Raw genomic sequence first — 22,337 nt, 5'->3', positions numbered from 1 at the left:
TTTCAGTATGTTCTGACATTTTGTAGATGAATGAACAACTGAAAGAATAATCATCAGAATAATAGATAGAAATATAAATAATTCTTAGTTGCAGCCTTATATGTCAGAGATGTAAAAATAATCCATTCTGACTTTGAGTTTGTATCAAACGTCCCGACGAAACATGCCAACAAATGTCTAAATCTAATTTTCATTTCCCATTATTTTTTCATCTTTATGTTAGCTAACCTTTCTAGAATTGCCGGCACTTCCTGTGGTTTGTCACAATAAAGCCTGTCTTCATATTGGAGGCGTTTATTGTTAAAAAAATAAATGAATAAATAAAAATGTGGGAGGTTCCTATTTAGAGTTTCTTTACCATGACTGTATGAAGAAAGTGGGAATCGACGCAGGTAAGTAGGCTTTTTTTGCTATTTGGCTCCAGTGATCAGTGACGGTGTTTCAAGGAAAAACTCCCATCCAGCCCAAAAAAACGTTTTCCCCCCCATTATAAAAGAAAAATCTGTAAAACTGTTAACAGGACACCAGTTATTAGTCTCTGTCAGGAATTTAATAATAATTTAGGTTTAATAATTCCTTCTTAAGAGACCAATATGTTGCAACATGGCTCTGGTTCCACCTTCTTTTTCCCTTCCTGCCCGATTTCTCCTCCCTTCTCCTTTGCCTGCATCTTCCCTCTACCTCCCCCCTCTCCTCCCTTCCCTCTTTTCCCCTCTCCCTGTTTCTCCCAGCGGGGGGTCTCTGTCCATTCAGAGCCAATATGCTCTGTCTGCTGGCTTGTTAAACAGCAATCTAAAGGCAGGCTCACGCCTCGCCACTGGGAAACTAGCCACTAGGGTTCCAGCTCTAAGCACACTCCGAAAATCCACACACACAGGACACACACACACACACACACACACAAACAAACAGTGTCCACTTTGCAAAAAAGGAGGTGGTGTGGTGGTGTGTGTGAGAGCAGAGAGACATGCATGCATGCATGCATATATATGTGGTGTGAGCAATATGTGAAATGCAAAGGCTTAATAATACACTAATTTCGTATGTTTTGATGCATACACACTTCCACTTTCACGCACGCACGCATGCTGGAATAGCACTTTGCACCACAAAAGGTGGTGGTGGGGTGGTCTGTAGAATGCAGAGTGACATGGCTGACATGCATGGCATAAATAATGTGAGTGAATATATGAAAAAATGCAGGCTTAATAATACACACTAATAATATGTTTTTTGATGCATACACACTTCCACTTTCACGCACGCACGCATGCTGGAATAGCACTAGGGCAGGGCTCTGCCAGTTTCTAACCCAGTGTGTGTGTGTGTGTGTGTGTGTGTGTGTGTGTGTGTGTGAGGGAAAGTGAGCAGGTGAGTTAGATGGGGAAGGCGGGTCAGCCGGCAGTAATGGAGGTCAGCGCTCAGGGAGATGAGAGAGAAACCAAAACACACGCACCCATTCGTGCGCGCGCAGTCACGCACACACACACAAGTCCTTGTAACGTTTGCCCCCAGAGTAGAAAGCAAGAGCAAGAATTTAGCCCGACGTAGTTTATGACTCCCGGGTCTTTTGGGATCACAGAGTGAGAATAAAAGTGCTCCCTCCTTGTTTCTGTTACACACAGATATGCCCCCCCTTTTTTCTTCCTCTCTTGATCCCAAGGCGGGAGGTGCACCCGGTGTAGATGTGGCTGGAGTCGTATAACGCCAAGCAGTCGGAGGGGGAAGCAGGTGGCTTTATGAAGTGGAGATGTAGTGGCACTTTCTTTGGGCCAGGAGGCTCCGTTTAAATCAGGGCACTGACGTTGCCAGAAGCCCCTCTATGGCCTATGGCCTATGGCCCCCCTCCTGTTTAGAGTTAATCCACTCACACGCACACCACCACCACCACTCTCCCTCGAAGCTCATTCTTTAGCATCTAAATTTAAAAAGGCACCTCATCTATCTATCAGCTGCCCCAGGGCCAAGCCTGGATATACACCTCCTCGACCATTTGCTGTATGCATAGATGGCGAGATAGAGTGTGTGTGTGCTTGTGTGTGTGGGTGTGGGTGTGTGTGTGTGTGTGTCCTTGAGTGTGTTGAACGTGAGTGTTTTAGAGAGCTGCCAGGAGAATGTGTCTGCATGTGAGAGGGTGTGAATGAGAGAGAGAAGCGCAAGAGAGGCAATAGGAGATGAGGAGAACGACTGAAGTGAGTGTTTATAAGCAATGAGTCTGAGTGCATCTTCTGCTCTGCAATAATGCATATAAACGCTGGCTGTGAGTATCAGCCCTCGCCATCATAACACTTCATCACTAGCGCACATCCTTCTGCTTGCAGATCCGCAATAACAATTACCCAACGCCGAAACCCAACCGTTGAAAACTCTACGTCCATCTGCTGCAGACAGAGAGGGAAGCCAGGAAATGCGTTTACACACCAAATCAAACAAGACAGAAAAATGAAAAGTAACTCATCAAAGCAGACATGTAGGGACTCTGTATTAGACAAGACCAGAATTATAAGCATGAATGAGTCACATTTTAGTGTTTTGATTGTGTTGGTGCAACATTTAAGAACTTCTGTGTGTTAAAATAGAGATGAAAAAGACTGCTTTGTGCAGCTTTGAAGAAGGTTTCTGCAGGATTTTCTCTCAAAGCGAGAATACTCTGTGGACAGATGCTCTGCATGCAGATGCAGTCATCATCCCACAAGTCTTAATTTATGCATCTAACCCCACCTCCACTAGGAAGTCTTTGGAATACAGTACTGTATTATCCATGGATAATAGATGCATGGACAGACACACTGAATTCTCCTTTTAAAAACAGAATCTAATATACCTTTTATACCAGTGATTCCTAACCTCTAAGGTCCCAAGAAAAATAGGGGGGATCACCAGATACGTTTGTCACACAAAATAATGTATTTTTATTCCTGATTTTTCTAAAAAAAAAAAAAAAAAAAAACTGGATACTTTCACCTCTTCAAGCCTCCATAACAACAAACCCAAAAGGATTCTCCCTTTTTGGCTGAAGTGCCCGTAACTCATGGCCACACTTAGGCCACAACTTGTAATGAGGGATCACAAGCCAAAATGCCAAAGTACAAAGATGACGTTTTAATTTTTTTTTTTGAATTTTTAAAGCCTTTAGTTTCTCAGTTTAGCTTCTCAGTCCCTTGGAGGCAAAACAATGGATCCTGTGTAGGATCTATTGGTTTTTTTGGACTGTGTAGGTGTTGGACTGTGTAGGTGTTGGACTGTGTAGGTGACAATCATCACAGAGTGTGTAGGCCAAAGAAAACCTGTCAACTAAGCAAACGTGACCCCGACAACATGCTTCTTTAAGTGTTAATGTCCCCTTATTTGGAGAATTTTCTAAAATTGCCATGAAGACAAACGTTTACAGCAGTAAAATCAGCTATTGAGGCACTGAACATTTTCTTACTCTTTCTCTTTATAAAAAGAAGTTCCTCTCTTGGCTTCAGAAGTTTTTATTTGGGGGTTGCATTTAATGAAAATAGATTTTCAAAGTAAAAGAGCTATTTCGTTCACCCCTGGTTCCACAAGTAAATATCTGATTAATTTTTTTCCAAAAACACTTTTACATGACTCACAGTTGGAGCATTTCTACACCTTGGATGAGCATGAAATTCTCCCAGATGAGTACTCAGCAAAAACCCTTTAACAACTGTTTCAGAAAATGGCTCCATGATAAAAACACAAAAGGCACTCCCAAGGTGCATTTCAGCAAGAACCATCCAGTCACCTAGGTTAGAATTTTGCCTGGTTGCTCCGCAGGGAACAGCATGTGTATGGGAGTTCATCCATCAAAAAGGAAGAAAATTAAATATCTCAAGCCGAGGAAGTGTTTTTTTTAGCGTAAACAGAAGAGCAACTGTATGGTAGTCCTGTATTTTCTTCCATAAATTGCAACAGTCCTCTTAGTCCCTCTCTGTCTCCCTATCCCCCCTCTCACCCAGGAGGCCCTGATCATGGCCAGCATGGAGCACCCCCACCTGGTGCGTCTGCTGGGCGTCTGCCTGAGCCCCACCATCCAGCTGGTCACCCAGCTCATGCCCCACGGGTGCCTCCTCGACTACGTGCACGAGCACAAGGACAACATCGGATCACAGCTGCTGCTCAACTGGTGTGTCCAAATCGCCAAGGTAAGTGGCTGCTTTCAGGTCAGAGGAGGATGGCATCTGTTGGCGCTGCGGCACTGGTGTGTGTTACTGTACTGTATGCGTTGGCAGGTGTGGGTTGTAATGGGTTTCATCAGTTTGTGCTCATGTTGCACGAGTCTGCCTTTTCCCAAAGCAGCATTTGATGGATGGTTGCCAAGACCAGTGTCAACCCAACTCAAATTTCTGCTATAACATAAATTTATTGCACATCCTAAATTTTTATTCAAAACAGTTTCGAACCGCTATCACAAATTCTCTGAGTTTGATCATTTATATGCTCAGGTTTCCATTGTTGTTGTCTAGGCTTAGTGGTATTCTATCAAGATCTACATTATGCAAAACATTTGCTTGAAACTCGGAGTAGTCATTAAGAAGAAGAGAACAGCAGCTGCATATTTGAAAGCATGCCATTTTAAGAACAAATACAAAGCAATTGGCGGTGTTGGTGTTGACTTTTTAGTGTAAATATCTTCCAATTTCACCCCTGTTGATCCTAATTATCCTCCCTGCTTGACGCACTGATCATTTTCACGACCTCTCACAGTAACATGATAGGCCACTGACGTTCTTAAGCAGCAGACAAGCCTAGTTTGCCTTAAATTCTGTCGTAGAAGCACATCAATACACATTATTCTTTCAGGGAAACGAGTGACGGCGCAAGAAATTAGCAAATTAAAGACCATTCTTCGCTGCTCAAACTAAATCTGCACTCTGAATCGTTGAAACAGCAGTAAGGCTTGAAATATTGTGTGTACTTTTGCTTACCCGAAGAACATTTGTGTTTTTGTTTGCAAATTAAGGCAGTGCAGCCAGACTGCTTGATAGTGTAACTGCCTGGTTAGATTTAATTTCTCTGAGTTATAACTTGGGGATGGCAGTAGGGTGCCAGGCTGCTGTTACATGCTGTGCAGGCAGACATACTGTGTGCTGTGATACAGAGGCATCCCCCATCAGCTCTGGAAGCCGTGGCAGCAAAACATGATCTAACAAAAGGCTGATTTACCGCTGGCCTGTTAATACTTTTTAACGGAATTGATTGTTGTTGTTGCTGCCCAAGTCTATGAAATAGCAATTCAATATCAGCAAGCTTAAATGCAACAAAGGCTCTGTCCTCTGTGATGATGGCAGCTTTGGTTACACAGAAAATTACACAGAATTACACAATGATCAGCCATAGTTCTGCCTGTATAATACTGTAGTATTATGGTGGAAAGTGGCTCCAGAGATTTCAAAACATGTGGTCATACAGTTGTAGAGTTCATTTGAACCCTGGGGATGGGCACCTGAGACAGCAGTGATCCGATCTGTATAGGTGAGGACGCAGTATGACTGAGAGCCTGTGAAGACGAGGAATACTTCTGTCTTGCTCTTGCTCCATCCATGCGAGTCATCCGTTGTGGTTGTCTCAGTTTATGGAGAGTTTTTGGCTACCTTACCAACCTGTTGTTTACTCAACGTTGTCCTTCTTGTGACACTTGCATGTAGCCGAGACATTGGTGTGACAGTAGAGGGTGTTTGATTGCACTTGCATGAGTAACATTATATAAGAAGAGCAAACTTATTCCACATCATGAGACAACCGTGATTGTCGTTTCATATGGAGGCCCAATAATCAGCCAAAAGGAGTCAATAGCCGTTCATGACGCACTCTGTGACAACACGCCAATGTAGCTCCCTCACAAACTGTTACGCCACCATAAAACCGTAAATCCATACACTGGATCTTCGCAAATGTACTGCAGGACATGAAAACTCTTTCACAGACCGTTTCTCAGATAATACCCTGTTTCTACAGCATGCCTTTACCACTCAGACTGTTGGAATGGATTCGTATTGGTCCTCGTTAAAGATAATATATTCCCTTGTTTCGTCTGTCTGAGTCAATGGAGAGAGCGTTGGTTTCATGTGTTTGGGGTTTAGTGGGAGGGCTTAACCCTTTAATTCCCCCATGATGGATGATTCCCAACAGCTTGACGAACAGGTTACTTAAGCAGGTACTTATTGCCGTAATTGGATTCGATTTCACCTGTGGCAGCAGGACGGGAAGTGTCACTTTCTTAGCAGTTCTGTAATTGAGGGAGAGCAAGAGGGAAGATTATTCACCACTGTCCTCGAACCACACGGCACTCTGACATTCAATTCAGTAAACAGATTGTGATTGATAGCAATAACTGCTATTCATTTTTGTGACTTCTTAATGTAGAGTGTGGATGAAGCTGCTTGATTGATTGATAGATACTGTAATTTGTTTTTATTGAATGAATTAATGAATCAATTTAGCAGAATCCATAGGTTTCCTAGTAGCCTTAGAAAAGACCTGTCCTTTCCATTAATGCTTCGATTATTCTCAGTAATAAGTGATAGCTATTTGAAACCTACTTAGACTCTCAGCACCTGGGGCTTGATGATCGGTCAAGGTTTATGAATTGAAAAGACACATCACTTAGGATTACACGTGTCAACATCTCAGTCTGTTGTATCCGTGGTATCATCTGTTTTAGATTAATGAACTTTATAAGCCAAAAACAATGACGGAAATGCATCTTTATTTCAGTAACCAACAAGCATAGCACTTGTTGGTTGTAATTAGAACAAAGATGTAAAGTTAGCCTTTCTTTGCTCTGTCAAAGAAAAACAGAAAACTAAGAAGAACAAGTGGGTTGCGTTGGGTTTGAACCCAAGGGCTCATGTTGGCAAACAGCAGTGACTACAAACTAAGCTAAACTAGACCAAAACTTAAGAATCCCTAACACGAATCAGGTTGATTTAATTTGATTCCACTCCTCCTGGTTACAGCTTGTGTTTTCCAGACAACCCAACCCTAGCTCATGGATCTAAAACGCTCCTAACATTAAAGCCGGGTAGCTAGGTTCTTCTCTCTTGGATCCTCCTCACAGGTCCTCCATCACATAGCTCCAAGGTATTTTTCAAGCCAGAAAAAAGACAGACATTCTCTGTGGTGTGTCCATGTGTGCGTTTTTGTGTCTCTGTGTGTACCTGAGCACATGTCTGTGTGTGTTTGGTCATGTGAGCCAAATAAATAACACAGAGCCCTCTTCTCTGAGTGATCTTTTCGCTCTCAAGGTAATGACGGGGAACCTCTCCTCAAGGTGAAAGAGAATCCTTCCAAAGATACACAATTTTCTAGCAAATGGAAGAAAAATGTTCCCTCTGTCAGCAGTTAGCTCTGAAAAATGTGTTGTTACAATAAAGGAAAGGAGTACAAAAAAAAGAGATCTTTGCAGCATACTTAAGGGCATAGGATATATGGACGGAGAACAAGGATTTACTGTCTACTATTTGGGGAATATATACAGATCCAGGCTAACAGTTTCCCCTTGTTTCCTGTGTTTGTGCTAAACTATGCTAACCAGCTGCTGGCCCAAGCTTCACATTGAACGGACAATCCCAAGAGTGGAATCAATACCACACTTACTCAGTATCAAAAGTCAGAAATTAAAACATTTACCAGGGTAAAAGCACAGAAGTTGAAACGGTAAAATGTACTTACTTATTAAAAGTAAAATTATTCATTATGCGGACTGCCAATTTTGTTATTGGATTAATTGCATTTATGTGTGAGAATTATCTTAATTTTGGTCATTTTGAAGCTAATTTTAATATAAATTTAATCTCTAACAATTCATCATATTTTGTAAGATGTAAGAACAAGATATGTTGGTGAAACTTGATCTCCCAAAACGAACACAACGATAGCCACAGCTGTTCTTTAAATGTAGTGGAGTAAAGCTGGATTTATTGAATGACAACAAAGCCTGAGCAATTGGCAATAGTAACCACACCAGAGCTGGCGCGCAGCTTCTCAGCTGTATAGATACCAGGTGGAGCTTGGTCTGCTTGCAAGAAGTTTCCATATTGTCAGTAGTGAAGACCACATCAAACAAGCTGGCTCAGTAATTTGAGCATTTTCAGTCACACCAGGCTGTAAACACAGACGAACCCTCTGCTCGCCACGATCCTCGCTCTCCATCCCAACGTGGACCAAAGAATGTAAACGTCATTAGGCTAGAGTTAAACTTTCTGCATCCTCAAGTACGCGAGGCTCCGCCAGGGTCGTTGTGACGTACACTTCGCCATCGGAGGGTGCACGTGAGGCTCTGTGCGAGGGAAACCTTCCCATCGTCGCTCTGTATCGCAAAGCGAATGAAAGAATGTAAACACGATTACTTTGGGAATTATAATTAAAGCATGGCAGGGCCCTGATGATGTTGGACACAATCCTTCTTAAAAAGTAAAATATTCACCTGTGAAATCTAGTGCGGTAGAACTACAAAGCAGCATAAAATTGAAATACCAAAGTGCAAGTACCTCAAAACTGCCCTTGAATAAAGTACTTGAGTGGTGTACTCGGTGTATTAGTAACTGTACTGCAATGAATACATAGATTGTAGAGTGTTTAGCCAGAGACAAAAGACACATTAAGTCTTACCATGCTAGCTGCCAATCCGTATGAACCAGGCAGAGAGGAACTCTCTGTTTTCCGATCTCCCCATAATGTCGTGGCAATTGGCCAACAACCCCACCACCGCCACAACAATAGCACAAACACCAGCCGTATGTGGGCTCTGACCCGGGCAGGTGACCGCTGCGCTGCAAATTGATTGGCCGAGGCATCTCGCCAGGCAGTGACTCTTCATCACTGAGTGTTTTGGGCATTGAGATAATGGCCCCCATTAATCTACAGCCACACTCAGGGCTGCCCTACTGCCACACGCGCACACACACACACACACACACACACCCACACACACACACACACCCACACACCCAAACACACGCACACACACGCAATGACTGACGCTTACATGCAACACACACATTGGCTTACAGACATAATGCAGGACACACACAGGTCTCTTTTAAATCTGCGTGAAGGGCCTCTAATTTATTAGTCTCGATCTTTCTGTTCCTTTTTTTTTTCTGCCTTTCCTTTATTTCCTTTCCATTTTTTTCCTTTCCTCATGTGTTATGCTCTGCCCTTTTCTTTTCTTCCTCTTTTCCTCCTCTAATGTACTTCTCTCTGCTTTTTTCATGTTCTGTCCTCTCCATTATTTCCTTTCCCATCCCTTTCCTCTTTCCTTTTATTCTTTAATTTCCTAGCCTTTCCTCTTCTTAATGTTCTTCTCTGTCCTTTTTCTCCTTTTCCTCAAATCCTTATCTGTCCTTTTATTTAAATTCTTTTCCTCCCGTCTTTTTCTTGTCCTGCCCTTTCCTTTGTCTCCTTTCCTCTCCTTTTCTCTTTCCTTTCCTTTTTTCTTCTCTTAACTTCCCTTTTCTCTTTCCCTCTGTTTTTCCCTTCCTGTCTTTTCTTTAATTACCCTTCCCTCCATTCACTTGTAAACAGCTACATTTCCTTTCCTTTCGCAAAGCTGCCAGTTTCTCTGTTTCCATGGTGGCCGTGTGCTCGGGTTAAGAGAGGTCAAAGTTTGCCCTACATCTCCTCATACATTACCTACTCAAGGCCACATATCCTCAAGTGACGCTGTGTGTATGTGTGTTTGCATGTGTTTGCATGTGTGTGTGTAGTTTATCTAAAACTATGAATTTCTCAGTGCAGAAAAATGACCTCCATCTCGCCATTCTGTCTCCATCTTCTCTTTATCACTCACTAACCGAATCTCTATCTCTTTCTCTTGTTCATCCTCTTACACACTCTCACATACACATATACAGAGTATTTTTTTCATTAGGTTTTGGATTATTAATGGAATAATTAGGTTTGGGATGTATTTTAATGAACGAATCAATCACTGAATTAAATATGGGATTGGAACTGAGTGTATGTGGGGCTATGGGAGTCTTTTAATTTGGCTCCCCTCTCCTCTCCTCTCTCCTCCTCTCCTCTCCTCTCCCCTCCTCTCCTCTCCTCGCTCTTTCTCTCTCTGTCTTCCTTTCAAAGTCTCTCTCCTCAGGCTCAGTATAATGAAAGTAGAATAGATTCAGCAAGTAGCTGTCCTGCTGGTGAAATGATTGGCTTTGGCACCGAACCCCGGTCTTGACTCGAGTCTTGATAGGCCCGTGCGGGGATGGAGGTGGGGTGACTGTTGGGTGGCGGCTGGTATCTAGGCCACATTCAGCCCTTTGGTTGGTGAGGGGTGAGGGAGTAGAGTGATTCGTGTAAACATACCCACCAGCAAACTGGTGGACTGACATTAATACAGCATGCCCTGCAGGAAAAACCCTCCAGTTAGAGTAGTGCAATGCTGTCATGGCAGCTCTGGAAAGCCCTTTACAGATTGACAGTGGTAATGATGGCGCAGAACGTGACCTTTAATAATTTCTCCAAGGTGAGCTTGATGCTGTACTATGTTGTGATAACATATGCATTGAGGCACGTGCAGAATCAATTATAGGGTTGCACTTGCTATGAGATATATGTATAGAAAAAACATACAAAGTCAAGGAAAATACACACACAAGGTTTTTTTTCCCATGCCCTGCCAGTGCTTAGTCAGGGAAAGGAAAAGTAAAATCTGTGACTTTTCATTTTGGCTCCTGATCTTTGGCCCCACATGTGTGCATTCATGTGTGGTTGTGTGTGTCAGTATTCTTGTGTGGAACGCACAGATGGTAAGCTTTCGTTTTCTGTGCGTGCGTGCGTGCGTGTGTGTTTAGATTTCGCATCCTGCGGTGGCTCCCCGGAGATGCCACCTGACGGCAGGATATCCAATCTGGTCAAGCTTAGTGTGGAGCCCTCTGTGTAATTCACTTCCCTGCAAACGCTGCTCTGTGCTGTGCAAACACACCTCGCCTGTACTCATTAGCCAAGCCTTAACGCTTTCCCCTGCTCCCGCTCTGGCTCTTTCCCTCCCAGCCTCCTCCCCCCCAGCACACTTCTTTCATATTTCACTCCCTCAGAGGAGAGATGGATTCCTGTCCCTCCTGTGCTCCTATGTCTATCATGTCATCGCATCTGAAAGGAAAGTCTCAATGGATTCTGGTTCACAACATGCTCGTGTGGGGCCTGAACATGTGTATTTAGACATTTAGACTCCTGCTGAAATTGCCCCGATTTTCTTTTTTTTTTTTTCTTTTTTTTGCTCCCATGACACAGGCAGGATATTAGTTTTTTCATCCGGGACATAGACCACGTTGACCACTAGTGGTCCTTAGACCGTCTTTGGCAGAAAACCGACATCATTGGCGATTTGTTCAATTTATGTTTTTCAGATATAGGATCTCTTGTGGCTGTAGAAATAAGTACTGCTGCGTCTAGCAAGCAAATGCAAAAGGCTTCATCGTAGCACTGGAAAACCTCTTAGGGAAGAGCTCCGTGTGGATGGATGCATTAACAAATCGAGTATACTACTCTTTCCTGTCAGGGGTCGGAAACATTATCTCTTACCATTAGTGTTTTTCAGACTGTCTTCTTGAGCTCATCATCTGTGACAACCGTAATTCTCCGTGGCTCCTTTCTGCGGTAAAGACGTGGGGAGAGACGCAGTGAACTTTGCTTTCAGTCGTCATGAATTCATTTCCACCGTGGCAGCAAAACACATCACGAGAGCCTTCAGAAGCTCCCGTGAGTTAAAAAGGGCCAACGACACACCTGTAATGCCGACCAACTCTGAAAGACTCACTATTTACAGACTGAAAACAGACGCTAGCCTAGTAACATTAAGGCTATGAGCAGAAGAGGTGTACTGGTTTTTAACGTCTATATTGTTTTTACATCTGGCCCGTGTCATTGCAGCGTAACACCAGATGTAGTTTACATCCTTGAATGCATATGAACAAAGCCTATATCAGTATAAATTCGGACCTGAGCATCGGACGTTTATGTGTGAGCATCCCTTTGGTTTCTTTCTCCACGCTGCAGTACTTGTGGTATCCAAAGGACATTGTTCGTCGTCTTTGTCTTGTATAGATTGCCCTCATTCATCTTGAGAGCTCCTCTTTATCCCTTACTGAAAACACTAAAGCCAACTGCAGGGCCTCTGATAGGCACCTTGCGCATGAGATACTAATCAAGAGTCCTAGCAGAGTCAGGTGCACATGCATTATACTTGTAAGACCACGAGTAATGATGGTATATACTGTATTTTCATATATAGGATTACACAGAAAAATGCTTTGAATACCCTCTTAATAAAAACCTTTTGTCTGAATTTTCTCTCTTAATATTTAATTTCAGGTGCCACTGAATATGTTCAGTGAATATTATTTTAAAACAACATACTGTAGTTATTAAATCAGCGCTTGTTGCCTTGCGGTAGCTATGAAAAAAAAGAAAGGTGCTACGGCAGGAGCAATTAACTATAAAGTGATGAAAACACTCTGCTATGCACTAAAAGGCAATTATGACTATGAACTGGAGAGTAACATGACTCCTGTCAACGGCGTCCATTTAAGTTCTAGTTAACAGCTGATGAGCAAACGTGATGTAGCCTGGAGGTGAAACTTCCTTTTCACCTCGGCGTACTTACCATTGACATGTCGAACGTGTGCAGAGAATGAAAAAAAAGAAAAGGGCTGATGTGTGTCAGAGAACGTCAGGATGATAGCTTCCCTGAACTGATTGGTTGATCGACGTGTGGCAGGGGGAGGCACCTCCAAGCACTTTGGGTCAAATTAGAAGCTCAAATATGCAAAGTGATCTCAGGTTTGCAATTTTTCGGGGGGTCTTAAAACTTCGGAAAGCTATTTTGTAGCAATAAAAACACAACTACAGCATCAAAGTTCATTCTTGACTTTGGAAACGGTAGTACGACTAAACAACCCCAACTGAAGGTATTCTTACGAGCAGTTTCGAGGGCTTTCAAGTGTCCTCTGCAGAAGAGGGAGTTTGACGAATCGACATAAAATTGTCTCGTCCATGTTGGCTTAAACATTAAGCTTCAAAGTTCATCCTCAACCTCGGAAATAGTAGTTTGACAAAACATCCAAACTCGAGGTCCTGTTACTTGCTCTTTCCATTGATTTTTGGGGGGGTTTTTTTTGCTTTTTTTAGCTTCTTAGCTCAACTATAGCTGAACTTTGGGGTCAGCACGGACCAGAAGTCCTTAAAGTGCTATGGATACTATCATTACAGCAAGTGAGCTCGCATGTCAACAGATCCATGAGCAAAACTAGAAGAAAAGGCTTGTAAGTTTACCTTGAATGTGGGATTGTTTTACAAAAGGATTTCATCCTGGATTCAGATACAACACGTTATTGGATGCCAACTTTAGCTTGTGTGAACAGCAAATTTTTAAAATCCATTGATTTTCTCTATAGAAGGAGTTGGTTATTATATATACTTCACTTGTACACATAAACTGCCTTTAAGTCCGAGGCAAAATTGATATATACTGAATGACTGATGCATCCAGTGCCACCCTATGCATTCAGTTTTGTTTTACTTCCGTCTATATTTCCTAGTAAAACACATTATACTAAGTTATAGTGATTTCTAATACTGTCAGCAGGCTGTACCGTAGTGATCCATGTTCAGCACTTCATATCCCAGGGGCTTCATTAATAATGCAGCCCCACAATTTTTTGCATTTCAGAGCTTGTCGCGAAGCACATCACGCCATGATTACCAAACAGTGAAACCCATAATACCAACCCGCATCGTAAAAAAAACAAAGCGAAACCAACTAATGTGCACCCTGAGCAGTTTTCACCTTCCTCCAACGCGAACTCATTTACAAAATCTTCTAAACACAGATACACACACACACACACACACACATATACATACAGACCAGTCCCCAGGAGTACATATGTGTCCCTGCTGATGCAACAAAATGAGGAAGCGGGGTGGAGCGAGGCCGAGGAGGAAAAGTACGAGGTGATGAGGAGAGCAGGCGGTGGAGGGATAAGCCCCCCAGGTCTTTCTAATTATCTGTAAGGATCAGCAGATCAGCAGTGAGGCGATGCATAAGGGGAGGCCAGAGGCCTGATTGGATCGGGATTGATCGGTCACCTCTTTCCATACACACCCATTACACGTGACGCCTGAAGCCAAGGCTCATTAGACACGGGATGAGCGGCGATGCAGATGACAGCGCGGCAGCGAAAACGCCGATTCTCCTGCAACTTTTCTAAGATTTACTCACTGATTAAAACATTTTTTTTTTTTCTATTATCAAGGCCTACAAATATTATTTTAATAAAACATTCCGCCAGGTTCTGATACGAATCAATTTCGTGCAATCAAGTTTTCATTTTCTCGATACCAGCAGCCTTATTATAAACAAAGAGGATGCACTAAGGGAGGGAAATAATAGCATTTTGTTTCCTGTTTTTGTGCACACACATATGCAGTCAGGGGCCCTAATACTTCCTACAATCACTCAGGTGCATTCACTTACGTGTGTTTAAACATGTGAACAAACATGTCATTTCCAGAACAAAGTGTTAGCCAGGTCAGGTTAGCCAGTGGGCAGGTCGAATCAAGAGAGGTCCGACAACCTCTTATCGTGATAATTATCCGCTGTGATTAAAAATTATAACTTCTCAGTGTCACAGCAAGTAACAGCCAAATTATAGGCATTACCGTGAAGGTTGAATGCTGCACCGAGCCTGTAGCCTGGTGCTCAGCTGATTCAAATAAGGATCAGATGTCTTCCCTCTGATTTTTTTTTTGTTGTTTTTTTTCCCTCCTTCCCTCCTGCTTTCTCTCCTCCCTTCTGTTTGGTTCACCTGTCGTACTCAGAGGCTGCTGAGCTGTCACTGAAACCCATCATTACTGTCCTCACGGCTGCCTATAGGCATATCTCAAGCTTCACAGGATCTCACTTGAGTGCTGTTAATTGAAGCTTGGTTAGCGTCGTCACCGCGAAAGGACATTTTTGCAGCGTGACTGCAAAATGTCATCCTCCGTTGCAGCAAAACTATGGATCTGGTTGCGAGAGTGTTTTTATTTAATTTCACTGATCAAAAAGTTGCTGTTTACACCTTTTTAATTCCACTGCAGCAGCCCAAAAAAAATATTGACATTTGCTCATGTAAATTTGCCAGCAGTGGTCTTTTATCGCCTGCACAGTGACATTTTGGAAGGATCTTTCTCTCCCACAGGGGAGCTGAGATCATGGCGACAGCTTAGATAATTTTACATTTTGAGGTGGATATAATTAAGAATGGAAACAGGAAGACATCAAGCGCCAATACGTTCCAGCACTGTTTTGATACCCATTCCCCAAGAGAATTTCACCTCTCTTGCTCTCTTGCTTTATCTCACCCTCAAACCCCCGCAACGCTTACACCCTCAGATCCAAGTAACAGCCAAATTATAGGCATGTGAAGGCTGAATGCTGCACCGAGCCTGTAGCCTGGTGCTCAGCTGATTCAAATAAGGATCAGCCTCCCAGAGGCTGCTGAGCTGAACCCATCATTACTGTCCTTCACAGGATCTCACTTGAGTGCTGTTAATTGAAGCTTGAAGGACATTTTTGCAGCGTGACTGCAAAATGTCATCCTGCAGCAAAACTATGGATCTGGTAGAGTGTTTTTATTTAATTTCACTGATCAAAAACCTTTTTATTGACATTTGCTCATGTAAATTTGCCAGCAGTGGTCTTTTATCGCCTGCACAGTGACATTTTGGAAGGATCTTTCTCTCCCACAGGGGAGCTGAGATCATGGCGACAGCTTAGATAATTTTACATTTTGAGGTGGATATAATTAAGAATGGAAACAGGAAGACATCAAGCGCCAATACGTTCCAGCACTGTTTTTGATACCCATTCCCACCAAGAGAATTTCACCCTCTCTTGCTTTCGCGTGCTTTATCTCACCCCTCAAACCCCGCAACGTTTACACCCCTCAGATCCGCAGAGACAGACACGCGCACACACACACACCCATGAACACGCTCTGCTTAGCTCAGGTTGATAGATAGGTGCATTTTTTTTTCCTGCTCTGTGGCTCCAGAACGGCTGAATGCGGAGTAAATGGGCCTGTACCCCGACTGCTGGGCCACCTCTGAGCTGTCGTTCTATATGTCACATTATGTCACATCCACCTGGATCGTTCATAAACCACCGGAACCATCCGGTGATGCAGTTCGGAGCCCATTGGTTCCCGGGGAGATAATTCAAACAGTACACTACCATAGCACATTATCTAAACCCTCTTTTTTTTCCGGCATCTTTGCCAAATGCTTTGTGCTCTACCAGGTTGTAAAAGGTGCTAATAATAATTTTTACCTGACTTTCATAACAGTATATCAGAATAAAATTTGAATTTGTTTTCCGCTCATGTGAATATACAAATGATTAAAGAGAGGCGCATCTGGACATTGAATGGCTCATTCTCACTCCTATTTTTCTCTTTCTCCCACACACACACAACGCAAACACACAGAGGCTTTTCGAATACATGCTTTGGAGACTGCCAGCTCTGTGGGTACTCCCTCCATTCTATCTCGCGCGCAGCACACAGCCCATGACAGACGACCACCTGCGCCACCCGAGCAGACCCATTGTGCACGCTCCTTATCGCACTGGTCCCAGTTCTCAGCGTGCGGACAGTCCCATATTGCTCACATTGTTGCTGCCTCTTCACCTGTTCGGTGGGGCGGTAGGGTTTGCAGCGGGGCTGTCGGTGGGAGATGGTAGGGGGGGGGTGCACCACATGCGGCGCTCTTATCGCTCCCTCTGGAAACAGGCACCTCACCTTCTGGTTTCTGTAAGAAACTGAGCATCCTGCCTTTTTTCCCAAGCTTTTCTCAGCCCTGAATTCCCAAATAAACTGTTGGTCGTGGGTCCTGGGCAAGCGTTTGTGCCAAAGAGTTCTATCATTAAAACTATTTCACCACCGATGGCTCCCCCTGCTTCCTGAAATTGCATGTTGCTTGGCAACAAATAGGAAAAAGTCGCATTAAATAAGTTAGTGTATGGCTCACGTTGGTAATATTTCAGACAAATACTTTATCTGCTGAAGACCGAAGTTGAATTTATTACCTGCTGTAGTCCATCATGTCTGTCCCCCTCATCCTCCGTTTACCGTCCAACCGCTCTCCTTTATGCTCAGCATCTTTTATTTCACAGCGTTTTTCTGTCCCGCTGAGGTGTCCTACTCCCTGCCGTTCCACACTACTCCACTCCTTTTCTCATGCCTGATTTCATCCCCTTGTTTTCCTCCGCTACTCGAGACTCAGATCTTTAGTCTTCTTTTCGACCTGCTAGGTGCTAATGGGTCACGGGCCAGCCAGGGCCTTGTCTGTTGCGTGCTTTAAAAAAAACTTTTCGCCTCCATAAACAATTCAGGACTCTGACGAGATGAAAAAGGACATTCAGTGTTGTTCAAAATGAGATCTTATCCTGCCCGGGAGCCAATGTTTGGTCAGAGGAGGATAAACTGTGAAGAATAACTATTCACAACAAACCACATCCTCTCACTGAACACTTAAACAGGAGAAAACAACAATCCAAAGCCTTATTTCCAACATATTACTCTCAATTCAGTTTCACAATCAGTCTCTTGTCTTAGAAGCTCATAAGAACAGAGCAGGGCAGAGCAGAATATGACTACCATAATGGGGCACCGTGGGTGTCTCTCACATTCCCACAGTGTTTCCTGTCTCTCTCTGCATTGACTGTCAAATAAAGGCAAAAATGCCAAATCGATAATCAAAAAATAAATAAATAAAAGACAACAACCACAAGAGCACTCTACTACTTTAAGTCTGTTTTTTGTCAAAGTCAAATCTCTGTATCACATTTACAGACCAAAGTAGCTAATGTAGCTAATGGGTCCCTGCCTGACTCTTGCAGAGGCCTTGGCTAAACAGCGATGGAAACGTACCATGAAGTATAAACTTCTATAGTAGCACTTCATGCTCTGGGGGTTCCACTATGGAAGACTACCATACATATTAATTGACACTGGTTATGAACAAAATGACAGAATTTAAACGTAATGGACTGCCATTTTGAAGCTTTTTTTTTTTCAAGCTTCAACGTATGATTTCATTAGGTGCAGTAAATGGAAATCAACAAATTTCTAGCCTTACGGCCTTTTTTAGCTTCTTTCCCACAACGAAAAGCAAAGGTTTTCTTCAGTGAGACTTTTATAGGTACAAGTTCTGAATGAATATGTCCAGATGCCCCTGAAATCTTCGCATGCTCACTGCCACCTTTTCTTTTTATTTTTGAAAGTCACGTTCCATGGGGTTTTTATGCGAAAGTCTCTTTGTCATTCTTTACACAGACTTTAGAAGGCACTTCACGAGGGTTTAGGTCTGTCTCATTGCAAATTCAGCAAGTGCTTAAAGGCTCTGATATGAACTTTGGCAGCCTTTCATGTGGATTGTTAGTGTCTGCAGATCTGTGTTCCTTTCAAAAGGAACTGCACATAAGTAATAATGTATGTCAATAAATGATATCGCATTTTTTTTTCTTTTCACATGCACACAAGTGTCCAAAAAGTTTGGAGTGGCGCACAGCGTCAAATGTAGCCTCTTGTCAGGGAAGGACAGCTTCGCTTTTCTGCACAGATAAATAATGGCTCATAGAGAGTACAAAGGGATTTTGCCTTTCGGGTGGGCAGGCAGGTTGCAACTGGCAGTGAGCAACTTCATTTTGTTTGGATTTTGCACAGTCTTCTTCAAAAAAGGTTACTTCCTATATAATTCATTGACCAACAAGCATAAAGAGCAATAGGGAAGCTCATCAACATGTGACAGGGACCGTCTCGACCTGTCAATCATACACAGGTGATATTGTTTGTGCTTATGAAAAAGCTGAAGGCTCCAGAACATAAAAGGGAAGATTTTCAACCGTGTGAACTGCAATGTCGTTTTCCAAACACGGCAGGTCTAATTACTTCCTCTGCAGATCCCCGTATGATCTGCAGGTTATGTATCCACAAATGATCCTATTCCACCTCCATTTTTAAGGACGTCAGGGCTCTGGGGATTTTAACGCTTCAGCAGTGTTAAAGCAGCACAATCAGCGGGACCCTCTCGACCTGAAACCAAGGCTGCCCTGACATACTCCTCTGGGACGCTGGTGTTTACCGCCCGGAGTGGCTGAAAATTAATTGGCTCCTTGAGCTGCTGTCCATTCCCCCCTGTCAGTGCGATGGCCTCCCCTCATTGCCCCGTCACTTTAAGTCGAAGTGTATTAATGGACTGTGTGGGCCATTGATTCCTAATTCCTCTCGACGTCAACAGCGAGGATAAATATTGCGTGGCATGCTCGTCTTCGGGCTTATTGTTATCAGCATTGTTATTGATTGCCTGACCGAATCCCCCAGAAGTAATCTATTTTAAATACACTTTCAGTAAAAGGGGAGGGGGGGTGATTTTGGCCTTGTCTCAGCACATTGTCTCATATTGGTTAGGAAAGCCACACAGTAGCAGACAGATGGGCAAAGAATAAGGAAGTAGGAAGCCTCCCAACCTGGCAGATAAAAGAGAAAAGGGACTGAGAGACATGCAAACAAGCTGACAGATAGAAATACTGCGAGAATCACCAAGTATGTTTCACGAAACATGTCTTGCTTTTCCATATAGGGGGTCTCTGAGTGGTCCCTGTCATTGTGTGTGTGTGTGTGTGTGTGTGTGTGTGTGTGTGTGTGTGTGTGTGTGTGTGTGTGTGTGTGTGTGCGCGCGTGCGTACGTGTCTGACTACGCATCTGTCTCCGCGAGGCCAGCGGATGATGGATGAGGGCTCAGCCAGTGGCGAGCCAGACGTCGGGGTTATCGATTTATCCTCACAATCGTCTGGGAGATGGTGGCGCGGGGCGGCTCGCCACGACGAGCATTTCAACACAATGTGGCTCAATATTTGCCCCCCCACAGACACAGACACACACACACACAAACAAAGACACACATACACATAGGTAGAGTATTTTCACGATAAGTATTTCAAGTGTGCAATGATTCTCTTGCACAGAGTTATGGGCCTTGGTTGAAATTTGTCATCGTCTGCTGAGTACAATGTCCGCGTCCCTCCTGACCAGGCTGTTTTTATTGATCCACCGGCAAAGTGGCATCCACTTGTTTAACATCCAGTCTAATACACTTGAATTGGCCCAGCCTTGCCTGTCTGTCTGCCTGCCTGTTTTGTTCAGCGACGAGCGCAGAAGATGGAGAGGAGTGTGTCTGTGTGTCAGGGGAGCACTCATGAGAGCATGATTAAACGTGTGTGGGCTTCTGTGTATTTTCGAAGAAAAGGTGACCTGTGTTTGTGTGCCTAGGAGCTAGTGAGTGTTTTTCTGCTTGTAGGACGAGGTAAGTCTTCGTGTGTGACTGTGTCTGAGCATGCCTACGTGGCCGCAAAAAGGTTTTTGTGCGACTGTCAGGAGTCCTTGCTCCATCCAGCCCATTGAGCAACAAATTAAGGCTGCAGAGCAAAGATTTCATTCTCTCTGGTCAAGGTTTTGTTGTTTTTCCCCATACTTGCTTTGCTCATTGGGTCTTCATAATCAATGTTAAAAAACAGGAAGGACATCCATTGTCCTCCCTGCCTAACCACCTCCAAAATGGCCCTAATCATCGAAGACGGGGAGGTGACATGGCAGAAACACAATCTGAGTCATGCATGAACAAGATTACACTTGAGTTGGACGCCTCACAATAAGTAGGTACTGGTGTTGCCAACTGTAAGACGCAGTGCCAACACAGTTAGCACCTGTTTTTTTCTGAATTATCTGCTACATTTCAAATGTCTTCTTCTTCATTTGCCCTGCGGAATTGTAGAGGGACTGAAAGGTCACACACTGCAAAAAGCTGAGGGTTTGTAAGAAGCAGTTTTCTCTAATGTTTACCGAAAACTCTGAATGCATGCTGAACTGATGTCAGATAACTGCATCTCAGAAACCTTGGGTTCGAGAAATGTTGAGATGTGTTTTTGAAATTTGGATTCAAGAGGCTGCTCTGATGTATTCGTCCCTCATCAGAAGTCTGACTATCTGACAACTCTGGAATACTACAAAAGCTTGCAAGGCTTCTCTGTCTTCCAGAGTCAATTACAAGAGGTCTAATAACGCTAAAAGAAGGAATCCAAATGTCCACGTGAGTGTGCGGTTAATGATGATGACAGTTATGACAATAATTTTATCTTAGTGCTGACATTTACCGCATCAACAGTCTCTGACTGTTCCAATCATGAAACCCAAAATGATAAATGGCTCCATGAGAGGATTCATAGTCTCCTCTTGCCTTCTCTCTCTCTCTCTCTCTGTCTCTCTCTCTCTCAGGGGATGATGTACCTGGAGGAGAGGAGGCTGGTCCACAGGGACCTGGCGGCACGGAACGTGCTGGTGAAGTCGCCCAATCACATCAAGATCACCGACTTCGGCCTGGCGCGGCTGCTGGACGCTGATGAGAAGGAGTACAACGCGGACGGGGGCAAGGTTGGTGTAAGTGGCGTTGGCGTGTGCATGTTTTTGCGTGTGTACAGTACAGTAGGAAATACGGCAGCCCAAAACGTAACAGAACAGGAGGTCAGCGGTGATGACCTGGGAAGCGAGACTTGAGACGGAGAAGCCTTGTTAGGCTCCAGGTCCAAACGTATCTGTATTAGCTGGCTCCAACTAGACATTTCATATCAAGCATTTCAATGTGAATAGAGATCCGTACATGACCTGAAAACCACCCTATAATCATATTCAGCCAGCGTTATGTGGAGGTAGTCTTAGTCAGAGAGACTCTTCCTGAATATTTGAGGTAAACACACAGTTCTCTGCTTCTGATTAAAAAAAACAAACAAAGAAATGTATTTTGTGTGCAACATCTTTTACATTTTTCAGATCTGTGAAACTGTTTTGGTCAGGCAAACTCCAGTGAACTTTGTTTCAGTAAAACGCAATTTAGAAGCACTTCAACCAAACAAATAATGCAGCCACACTTCCAATCAGTTTGTTTTGTTTGGGGACCCAGACTGCATTAATCAGAAGCCCCTTCTCTTTTCCTCGCTTGAGACTTACGATGCAAATTGTCCTGATCAACTGCCTTTATTAAATTGGCTTGTTCATCGCTGCATCTATTCAGCTGGAAGCCCGAAGGTAGCCGCTGCATCTTGAGCTTGAGTTTATTTCTGGGCACAAGGCAGAAAAAGAATATTTTCATATACCAGGCGAGTTTGATGCAGCCATCGGAGTGATTGACTCCATGTCGGTGTTCACTGATGCCTTGATAAATGAGAGGTGTTGTCAGCACATCTGCACGTATGCCATAAAAATAGATGCGCCATGGGAGATAAATCAACA

General features: G+C 43.6%; 1 protein-coding gene across 1 annotated transcript in view; it reads left to right on the top strand.

The window, feature by feature from the left end:
• The window catches only part of LOC120798198 (receptor tyrosine-protein kinase erbB-4-like), a 230,354-nt gene that overhangs the window by 196,003 nt on the left and 12,014 nt on the right, over nucleotides 1-22,337 (top strand). Inside the window, exons 20-21 of the mRNA XM_040142305.1 lie at nucleotides 3,966-4,151; nucleotides 21,327-21,482. Coding sequence (XP_039998239.1) covers nucleotides 3,966-4,151; nucleotides 21,327-21,482 — 342 coding nt within the window. The remainder of the gene's footprint in view (nucleotides 1-3,965; nucleotides 4,152-21,326; nucleotides 21,483-22,337) is intronic.

Source organism: Xiphias gladius, chromosome 13 (assembly GCF_016859285.1).
Source record: "Xiphias gladius isolate SHS-SW01 ecotype Sanya breed wild chromosome 13, ASM1685928v1, whole genome shotgun sequence".
Lineage (NCBI taxonomy): Eukaryota > Metazoa > Chordata > Actinopteri > Istiophoriformes > Xiphiidae > Xiphias > Xiphias gladius.
This window is presented reverse-complemented; position numbering and strand designations above follow the sequence as displayed.